Source organism: Manacus candei, unplaced genomic scaffold (assembly GCF_025592945.1).
Source record: "Manacus candei isolate 608988 ecotype Guabito, Panama unplaced genomic scaffold, ASM2559294v1 h1tg000059l, whole genome shotgun sequence".
Lineage (NCBI taxonomy): Eukaryota > Metazoa > Chordata > Aves > Passeriformes > Pipridae > Manacus > Manacus candei.
In genome coordinates, this window is record NW_026138107.1 from 1,529,085 (window position 1) to 1,540,000 (window position 10,916).

The 10,916-nt window shown below is 59.3% G+C and overlaps 1 protein-coding gene across 1 annotated transcript in view; it reads left to right on the forward strand.

Annotated features, from left to right (window-relative positions):
- The first annotated feature begins 8,351 nt into the window (after positions 1 to 8,351).
- The window catches only part of SKOR2 (SKI family transcriptional corepressor 2), a 27,257-nt gene continuing 24,692 nt past the window's right edge, over positions 8,352 to 10,916 (forward strand). Inside the window, exon 1 of the mRNA XM_051803669.1 lies at positions 8,352 to 10,550. Within this exon, the coding sequence (XP_051659629.1) occupies positions 8,352 to 10,550 (2,199 nt within the window). The remainder of the gene's footprint in view (positions 10,551 to 10,916) is intronic.

A 10,916-nucleotide genomic window follows, 5' to 3' on the forward strand; every position in this document is an offset into this window, starting at 1 on the left:
CGGCGGAGATGCGCGGGGTGCCGGGGTGCGCCCAGCTGGGCAGGGAGAGCTCCTGCACGGGTGTTTTGGGGGGCACCTCCCACCCCCACACCCGGCATCTCACATCGCCCCGGCCCTCAGGCTCCCCTCAGGCTCCGCGGGGCGCAGAGGCAGGACCCGGCCCTGCCGACCCCTGGGTGCACTCGTCAAACCAAATTTGCTTCTCGGGCAAATTTGACCTGTTTCTTGGCCCAGATACGTTTCAAATACTTTCTCTGTTAATTTTTTTTTTTCCTTATTTTAAGACGGGGCGCGGGGACTCCGCGGTCGCTCCCCTTGCCCGTAAGTTTGTCCGGCTTCTCCCTAGGGAAGGGAGTCAGAGGGTCCCCGGTAACCCCAGTACTCCGCTTCTCCTACCCAGCCCAACATCTTCGGGCTCTTTTCCCCTACGAGGGGGGTCCTACAGCAGCCAGGACAACAGGTGATCCCCGTTTGGGGTCCAGGAGCCCGTTTAGCTGTGGGAGGACGGGCACACATCGCTCTCCCATCCTCAAATACCTTGGGATATACGCGGCGCGTAACCGCACAGGCTTCGGAACTCCTCTCCTTGCAGCCAGCTAAAGGCTGTTCTCTTAATGAATTACTAATGAGTTAAAATTGGACAGCCGGCTTAATTAAAGCGTAGAGGCAATGTGTTTACCACATTGTAATTGAACTCATTAGGGCTTCGGCTTTGTGTTTTTAAGCAGCCGCCTTGTTCCGCACGTCGAGTGATCCGCGGGAAGCTTTTTGCTAGGGACGGGGGCTCTGCAGGGGTGTGGGGGCTAAGGGAGGCGGCAGTACCCCCCATCCCTTTATCCTCCTCAGGGACTTGTCCTGCGGGGGGGACACACACCCCTCCTGTCGTCCCGCAAAGCGCTCACGGTTTGGGGGTGCTCGCCCGCATTCCTTTTAGCGGGAAAAGCAGGGAAGGAGGAAAGGAAAAACTGGGGGGTGAAGAGGAGAAATTTGGGGCGTGGGGGAGTTTGGGGGAGCAGAGTCCTCCCCTGCAACAGGGTCCCTCTTGCCCCCCCTCTAGGCGGGAGGGTGCGGGGGGTACCCTCCTCCCATCCTCCGCGGCCGTCGGGGCGGACCTGCCCCGGGGCAGCGGCGGGGCGGGGGCGGCCGCCCGTTCCCCCCGCGGCGAGGGGAGGGGGCCGGGGAAGGGGGCGGCTTCCCCGCACCGCTTGCAAGGCGCTGCCTGGCTGCTAGAAGGCGTCCGAGACCCGACCCACCCGCGGCACAGCCGCCGCGGCAGAGGCGGGAGCCAAACTTAACGCGCCGCGCAGCGAGAGCGGCCCCGCGCCGGCCGCGGCCCCGGGGAGCCCATGGAGCCCGGGCGTCCAGGTGAGCGTGGGGCTGGGGCGGGATGGGGTGCGTGGGGACCTCTCGATTGGGGTGTATTCATCCCCGCCCGGAATAAACAGCGGTGTCATTTTGCTGTCGCGATAGGTCGCGGGGTCCTGCTGCCCGTCGCGGGGAGGGGAGCGGGTGGAAGGCGGCTGTCCGGTGCCTGGTGGGGTCTGGCTGGGAGAGCCCCGGTGGGGGAGAGGAGCCCCCCGCAAGTTTGGGCTGCGGCGGAGGGAAGGGGCGATGGTTTGGATCCGCGCTTGGAGCGGCGCGGCTCCTCGTTCCCGTGTCTCGTATACATGCACATATATATAGGGGTTTATTTTCCTGCCAAATCGTCAACTTTGGGCCAGGTTTGAGGATCGGAAGGGACGAGCAGGGCTGGCTTGTCCCCATGTCCAAAGCGGGGCCCTCCCGGCCCCGTGGGGAGGGGGATGCGCGGAGCTCTCCGCGCCCGCGCAGCATCCCGCGTCCTGCCGGCAGTGGGATGGGGGGTGCGTGTGTGTGTGTGCAGCGCTGCGCCTCTCCCCCGGACAGCTCGGCTTCTCTCCCCTGGAACGATCCTCCGTGCCCGGGAAGGGGCTAATTTTGGGGAAGAGGTGGGATAAGAGGCTACTACCATCCCGTGAGAGGCGTCTGCTCCGATTAATCAGTGGCTCCGATGTTTAAAAGCCAGAGGAAATCGATAGGCATTTTAAATTATTATTCATTATTATTTTTTTTACCGGCTACACCCCCAAGGATTTGGGGGTCCGAGAGTGGGAGCAGAAGCGGGGAGCCCTCGGGAAAGCCCTTATCCCCGCCCTCCAAGCCCTTCCTCGGTGTGTTGCCTGCTTGTTGCACAGCTGCTGCCCATCGGCTGCCCCGGAGCGGGAGCTCATCACGGTCTATACAACCCTTCGGAGGCGCCTATATGGACCTGGCTTTAGGGAAACGTACCCATAGTAGAACGCTCTACTACTCAAATCACTTCTTTTTTTATAATAATCCTGAAATCATGGTGAGAGACAGGGGAACGAAGGGGATGTGGCGGTGAGGGAAGAGGAGAAAAGTTGCATTTGGGTGTACGGAGGGAGAAGGTGAAAAGCCAGCCCCCGAAGAGGGTAATGGGAACTGTCAAAGAGTGCAGAAGCGTAAAAGCCGAACAATCCCAATCCCCATAGGTTGTTTATTCCTCATAAAATACAACTCTACATAGCAGGAAGTTACTGCAAACATTTATCAATAATGAATGAATCTCCTGTAATAAAATACACTCATAATTAGCTACAGTCAAGTACGTACATTATGCCAAGGCTTTTGCAACTCTTTGTTGAAAATCCGACTTAGATAAATCCTCTTAAACAGCCTCTTAAGAAGGAAAAAAAAATAAAATAAAAAGCAGTAGCAAACCACCACCCAGCATCTCTCCTCCTTTTCTGCCGTTTTTGAAACCCAAACCGTAACTACTCCTGAAATATAACGGAAAAGTCTTTGGTGAATTCAGAAGAGTCATTAACATTCAGCTTTAAGTGAATGTTAACAGTAAATAAAGAAATCTCTTGATTGTAATAGTTGCAACAAAGCAATAATAAACCAGTGGGCGGTCATCAGTAATGATAAATGTATCATTATTACTGCGTGTTGGGGAACAGGGTTTGGAAAGTACTTCAGACTTTTTAGTGGCAAGCTTGGTGGCAATTCGTTTCTTAGCCTGGGAAAAGGCGGAGGGGGGGGGAAGCGCCATATAATTTTATACACAATTTAGGTGAAAATAAATTTAAATCTGTATATTACATTTTTAATTTCAAGATAGTAATTAAAGCTGGTTCATTATATCTCCTCTGAAAGTCTCTGTGCTCATCTTAATTGCCTGTTTGTACAATCTGCTTTCTAAGACACCCAAGGTTACTGGGTTCTGAAAGACGCAAAATTGAATTATTTACTGACGTGATGACTCTTCGTCACTTTTCTCTCGGAAGTTTGGGATCGCTGCTCCCCATCACAGCCTGATTGGGGCCCCGCTTCTCCTTGTTGCTCATTTAAATGCTTCGGAGGAGGCACGTTTCTCATGTTCAGGGCGCTTTAATTTATGCGTTTAAAAAAAAAAATCCATAGCTGAGGTGTTTTTTTTCGTTTGGGTTATTTTTCTCCTCCTAGTCCCCCCCCCCTCGGGCGTTAATTCACGCACACCTAGACTTTAATGTCTTTTCCTCCCTGCCACCCCATTCCCAGGCAGGACAGAAATGACCACCCTCGCGTTTTAAAGCGCTGTCGGGCGGATTATGGAGCACCCATCTCCTCCCGAGTTGCCAGTCGCTTCCCGTAGGACGAAATAAAATCACAAATCGCATCTTTTTGGGTACTGTTTCTATTCGGGTGGGTGACGCGGGGGGGGCTGGCGGGCAGCCTTCCCCCTGCGGGGGTATCTGCATCTCCTGGCTAAGGTCTGCACGTACCTTCGGCGAGGACCACCTCGGGTTTGGATCGCTCGGAGCATATTAAATTGAGAGTTTAAGAGAGCTCCATCAGACAAAAGATGCCGTTCCGGTTCCTTCCCTTCAGCCGCCGTGCTGGTTTTCAGCTACCGGAGGGATAACAAACTACCTAGAAATGCCCCATCCCTGAACTCTCCCCGGTATCTTTAGAGAGTCAGAAGAAGATCGCGTTGAGTCGGTTCCCCCCTCGTTATTACGATTATAGAAGTATCTTTCCGAGGCGTCCTCCTGCCACTGAAAAACTCCACGTAGAGATCTCTGCCCTTTTGTTGTGTCTAGCTGGGTTATTCAAGAGCAGAGACAAAAGCCCGAAGTGATGTGATCTAAATGAGCTCCGGGGTTTTCCAGATGGGACCACCTCTGTTCCAAATGCCCTTTCTGCTTAACATAATAAACTACGATTAAAAAAAAAAAAAAAACACTACTTAGCAAAGAGCTTCGCTCTAGACCAAGCAGTGCAAGCAAAATCTACACGATAAGTATTAAAAAAAAAAAAATAAAGAAAAAAGGAAAGAAAAACCAAACACTTTCGCTGCCTAAATTTTGTTAGGAGAAGAGATTTTAAAACGATACCTTGTGTGTCTGCTACTTACACGGCTGCAACTTTCAATGGGATGTGGAGGAGTGGGAGGAGGGGATGGATCCGCTTTGGGGTTGGTTTTTTGTTTTGTGGTTTTTTAAACGCGCCACGGTTATCTTGCTCCCCGTGGCCTCTATGCTACAATATTTAAGCGCTGTGGAAGTAAATAAAGGCCGTGAGGGTGGGTTGGGGTGGTTTGAACTTGGCCGCTTTTCCCAGCTGCTCGTTTCTACACGGAGCGACCCGCAGCGAGACGATGAGCTGCTGCCGCCTCCCGCTCGGCCGCTCCAAGGCTGACTCGCGGTAGAGAAGAGGGAAAAGGAGCCAGAAGAGGGAAAAATCGCGTTTAGCTCTTCCAGGCTTCTGTGAGAAGTTTGTCCACCTCCCCCGTTCCTCTCTTACGAGCTGACTCCAAGACAAATAACGAAATGAACGGAAGAAATTGGAGTCGACAACAGGACAGGAGCCCAGGTCTGCACCCGCCCGTGGTAGGGAGTGCGGACACCCCACCTCAAATCGGGACTCCCTCCCGCCTCTCGTCAGGGTCCAGGATGGGCTCCAGCCGGCCCGCGGAAGCACCGATGGGGTCGGCGGTGGCCGGAGCAGCCCCGTCGGGCCTGGGGAACACCTGCGGGATCCACCTGGCCCCTGGGTGGACCGACCTTTCTCCATAAAACCAAACTCACCCCCGCCATGCCCTTACTGGGGTCGTGCTACCCCCACGAGCGATCCCAACAGGCTTAAGTAGGGAAAAGGAGAGAACGGTGTATTCTTGTCCCGCTTCTCTACGGTGCTGGTGCGGGTCAGTGTCTGCCCCAAATTCGGTGAGCTCCACCAAGCCGAGGGCACTTGGTGCGGCTGCAGGCAGTGCCCGTGCGGCACGCAGGGTCTTTCACCCTCTCCTGCCACGGTGGGGACTAGGACACTCTGACCCAGGGGTTTCAGTTTTCCCTTTAAAGGGAATGGCAAAAGCCACTCAGTTTTTACAATGGAATTTATGGGGGTCCACAGCACTGAGCAGGTGAAAAAAAAAACAATTTATTTTTGCTTTTCGTTTAGTCACCACAAAATAAAACGCGGACGCCGGCTACTGACGCCCCCGTCCCGAGCCTGAGTTTTCCACTTCTCCCGGGCTGCGAGAACGCAGTTCTGTGGGTTGCTTCGTTGAAGGCGCTTTGCAAAACCCTCTCATCCCTTTCGCCTTCTGCAACCGCTTTTCCTCTTCTTCCAGCGCCGGGCTGAGAGCCTGGGGCGAGGTTGTCCATCCCCAGGTTCTCCTGGGAACTACCGGGGAAAAGCCACCGGGTGGCCGAGGGAGAGGGGAACGGTCTGCCCAGCGGCCGCTGCGGGGATGCAGGCACTGAGCATCCGCAGGATCAGCCGGCTTCTCCCTAAAAACCCCCGTCCCTCCAGGTGCCGACCTGGGAGCGAAGACAGGAGGGGAGATTTTCTCCGTGGCGTGGTAATAGATCATACAATGTGTGACACGGGTTTAACCAATAAAACAATTTGAATCAATTAGGTGACGGAGGAGAGTTTTGAAGTGTAAAATTCATGTCAGCCTGGCTAGGAAGCATTGATTAAAATGTCACCAATGTGAGGCTTATAGCCATTGCTCACACGAAAGCAGCAGGCTCCGTACAGGAGAGGATCGGGGAAAAGTAGGAGGGAGGGGAAAGGGGGGAGTCTCCGTGCGACAGTGGCGACATGGGGGCGAGCAAGGTTTAATAAGAAGTGACGGAAGTAATAAGGAGAAGTGTGATATTATTAGTATTACTATTACTATTATTATTATTAAAGTTAGCGAGGACCCGAGCAATACTCGGATAGAGTGGATGAGCTTTAGCATGGTTGTCCTGGGAAAGGTCAGTGCAGAGACTTTTGCCTGGATCTGTGATGCCCGGGGAAAAATAAAAAAAAAAAAGCCAAAACAACAAAACCCCAAAAACCCAGCCAAACAAAACCCAGAAAACCCAAACCACCAAACCCCAAATTCTCATAGCTAAATGTGCAGAAATATGAAGTACCGGTCATGTGCATGGAAAGAAAAAGAGAGATGCAAACGTTCAAATATTTTTTTTTTTTTAAAGAAATAGAAGGGTATTAGAAAACACCTGATGGTCCATATGTCTCTCCGTTTCAGCTAGAAACGAGTTTTTAATTTTCCCGGGTATAGTCGGTTCCGTAGTTTTCCTCTCTGGAAAGCACCGGAGTTGAGTAGTATTAGCTTCCTGCCTTGGGGCGGTGGGGTTGTGGGGGGGGGTCACTCCGTCCTCACCCTGCGCTGCACAGAGAGGCGGTTAGGACCCACCACCTTTCGGAGGTAGATTGTGGAAAAATCTACATTTTTCGTGCACTGGTTTCACTTTATTAAACATATATATATATATATATATATATATATATATATGTATAAAAGGCAGATACCGCTCCCGTGCTGCAGTCTGTTTGTTGCTTTGGGCTGTTTTTTTCCTTAATCAGGGGCATAAAATAATTAGGGGGAAGAGAACCCTCACAAACCAAACCAAAAACAAAAACCAAAACCAAACCCAAACAAAACCCCCACCCAAAACTCCCACAAAGTAAAAGATTTGCGCCGTGTTGGTCTTTGTGGGAGAGAGAAACTGAGTCCGGGCGGTTCTGAAAGTAGTTTCGGTGAATGACTCCGGTGTATTTGGGAATGGCCGTACGGACTCAGCAGCTGTTCCTGCCCGTGAGGACATGCCTGTGGAAAGAAGTCAACTTTCTCTCTCCCTCCACCCTTACCCTGTAATTTCTCCAGATCCGTTAAAAAATACCGTTTCCGAAAAGACGCGGGATTTATAACGAGAATATTCATTTTCTTGGAAGCGCTTGGGCTCAGACAGTGGGGGAGGGGGACAGACGGGGAGAAGAGAAGGTGAAAAAAGGCAAATATTAAAAAAAAGAAAAAAAAAGGCAAAAGCCCATTCCACCCTCAAACGTTCCTGCCGCTCGCCGGGACACCGTGCGCGGAGCCGGGAGCGCCCGGGGGGCGGTGGCGGGAGGCCGGGCCCCGACGGGGCGCCCGCAACCCCTCGCGGTGCGGGGGAGGGAGGAAGGGAGGGGATGGGGGAGCCGCCCCCAGCCCCGCTCACCACCCACCGTCTGGGGGGGGCTCGTACGGCGGGTCCGGCCCCGCCCGCCCCCCCGGGCCGTGACGTCACCGAGCCCACGGGGGGCCGCGCCGGGGGCGGGGGGCTCTGTCCGGCCGCGCGGTTCCCGGCGGTGGGCGCGGGGATGCGCTTCCCTCCCTCCCGGCGGCCGCTGCAGGAGGAGGAGGAGGAGGAGGAGGCGGAGGGACCGGCGCGGCACGGCTGGAGCGCGGCCGCGGAGGTAACGGGCTCCGGGCGGGGAGGACGCCCCAGCAGCCGCGGGGAGCACCGAAACTTTGTGGTTTGGGGTTTTTTTTCATTCTTCTTCCCGCGCTTGGACCGTCCTGCGGCCGCGGCCACGGCGGCTGCCCGCGGAGGCTCCGCGGAGCGCCTTCCCGGGGTAGCGCCGGGTTCCCAGGACGGGGAGATGCAGACGCGCCTCCGCCGCGTGTTTCGGGATGAGCCGCCCGCGGGTCGGGGATTATTCCAAGCGGGGACGGTTCGCTCGTGTTCCGTCATCTCCGCAGCCGCGGCGGGATGCGCACGTCGGAGAACCGGGGTGCGCGGGGCCAGACGGCTCCGCCGACATCCCCGGCGAGGCCAGAGGAGGTTTGGGGGGTCGGGATCGCTGAACAATCGTCCCCTCGGGTAGCACCTCCTCATGCCGGCAGACTCGGAGCGGAGACGGGGGGGGGGGATGCCGTGCGTGCAGCGGAGACCCCCATCCCCGTGAGTCCCCGGCTGACGGCGCTGTGTCTCTCTCCCCCTCCCCTCCCGCAGCTGGAGCAGAGCAGCCCCCCCGGCGCTGAGACGATGGCGACCAGCCCGCTGCCCGGCCCCACCGATATCTTGTTGCCGTCGCCATCCAGCGCGTACCCGCCGGACCCCATGAACCAGCCGAGGGCCGGCCACGCCGCCATGAAGCCCAACCAGGTGGGGCAGGTGATCCTCTACGGCATCCCCATCGTCTCCCTGGTGATCGACGGGCAGGAGCGGTTGTGCCTGGCGCAGATCTCCAACACCCTCCTCAAAAACTTCAGCTACAACGAGATCCACAACCGGCGGGTGGCCCTGGGCATCACCTGCGTGCAGTGCACGCCGGTGCAGCTGGAGATCCTGCGGCGGGCCGGGGCCATGCCCATCTCCTCCCGCCGCTGCGGCATGATCACCAAGCGGGAGGCGGAGCGGCTCTGCAAGTCCTTCTTGGGCGAGAACCGGCCCCCCAAACTGCCGGATAACTTCGCCTTCGACGTGTCCCACGAGTGCGCCTGGGGCTGCCGCGGGAGCTTCATCCCCGCCCGCTACAACAGCTCCCGGGCCAAGTGCATCAAATGCAGCTACTGCAGCATGTACTTCTCCCCCAACAAGTTCATCTTCCACTCCCACCGCACCCCCGACGCCAAGTACACCCAGCCCGACGCCGCCAACTTCAACTCCTGGCGCCGCCACCTGAAGCTGACCGACAAGAACCCCCAGGACGAGCTGGTCTTCGCCTGGGAGGACGTCAAGGCCATGTTCAACGGCGGCAGTCGCAAGCGCGCCCTGCCGCCCGCCCCGCCGGCCCCCGCCGCCGCCGCCCCCGCCGCCTGCCACCCGCTGGGCTCGGTGAAGGCGGCGGCGGTGGTGGGCGGCGGGCTGCTGAGCCCGCACCTCCTGGCCGCCCCCCCCGACCTGCACCAGAAGCGGCCCCGCTTCGAGGAAGACGAGGAGCTGCAGGAGGCGGTGGCGGCGGCGCACGGCGGCAAGAGCCCGCGGAGCTACCCCGTCATCCCGGTGCCCAGCAAGGGCTCCTTCGGCGGCATGCTCCAGAAGTTCCCGGGCTGCGGGGGGCTTTTCCCGCACCCCTACGGCTTCCCCGCCGCCGCCTTCGGGCTCTGCCATAAGAAGGAGGAGGGCGGCGGCGGCGATGCCCTCGGCGGGGCGGCCGCGCACAAGGCCGGCGGGGCGGCGGCGGGCGGCGGGCTCTCGGGGCTCTTCTGGCCGGGCAGGAAGGATGCCGCCTTCTACCCGCCCTTCTGCATGTTCTGGCCGCCCCGCACGCCGGGCGGGCTGCCGGTCCCCACCTACCTGCAGCCGCCGCCGCAGCCCCCCGGAGCCCTGGGATGCTCGCTGGGGGGGGACGGGGCGGGCCTGCTGCGCCAGGCTTTCCTGGACCTGTCGGAGCCCGGCGGCGAGGCGGGACCGGCGGGGCTGGGCACGGCACCGGCGGGGCTGGGCACCCCGCCCGCCGCCGCCCCCCCGGCCGCCCCCGCCGCCGCCGCCCGGGACCCGCTGTTCGAGTCGCCCCCCGGTGGCAGCGCCGAGCCCGCCTCGCCCGCCGCCTCCGACGGGGGCAGCGGCGGCGGCGGGGCCGGGCGGGTCCCCCCGCACCACCCGCACCTGCTGGAGGCGGCAGGCGGGCGCAAGGCGGGCGGGGGGTACCACCACTCCAGCGCCTTCCGCCCGGTGGGCGGCAAGGAGGACTCGGAGAGCCTGGCCAAGCTGCACGGCGGCGGCGGCGGCGGCCCCCCGCGCTCCGCCTCGCCCCTGCAGCTGCTGCTGCCGCCGCCGCCGCCGCCGCCCCCCGAGGATGCGGGATGCGAGAGGCACCCGCATCCCCCGCACGCCGCGCACCGCCTGCTCTCCCCCGGGGGCACCAGCTGCAGCTTCGCCAGCGAGGAGAGCAGCGAGGAGGAGGAAGACGAGGAGGAGGAGGACGAGCCCGAGGTGGACGTCGAAGGGCATAAGCCCCCCGAGGAGGAGGAAGAGGAAGAGGAGGAGGAGGGCGAGGAAGAGCCCCGCGGCGGAGACCCTTTGGCGGCCGGCGGCCGCTTCCCGCCCACTCGGGGGCTGCTGGAGAAGGGGGGCCGGGAGCGCCCTGCAGCCGGCCCCTTCCCCCGGCCGCCCGTCGAGGAGAAGCCGGGGGACGGCCAAGCCACTTCGCAGCCACCTCCCGGCGCCCCGCGGGCAGGCAGTGGCGGCAGCAGCCCCGCGCACCTCCCGGCACCAGAGGAGCAGCCCCTCTACAAGGATGTAAATGTCCTGGCAGGCCCTTTCCCGTGTTTTTGGATACTGAAACCGGGGCGGGAGGGGTCCTCTGGGTGGGGCAAGTAGACGGCGCTCATCATGTCAGGCACTCTGTACTCCCTGACTCCTGGTCAGGCACTGTGAATCCCTCATGGCCAGGTCAGGCACCGGGTACCTCCCACCATCATGTCAGGTGCCACATCCCCAGCAGCCTGTGGTGCTGAGCCCCAAGCTAGCCCTGATGGTCTGTGCCCAGACATGGCCCACTAGGGCCCCATGGTCAAGCCCACCCTGCTCCCCTCACCCCCAAAATCAGGGTTGCCCAAACCCATTTGCCCAGGGCAGAGTGGGCAACTGTCCCAGGGACACCCA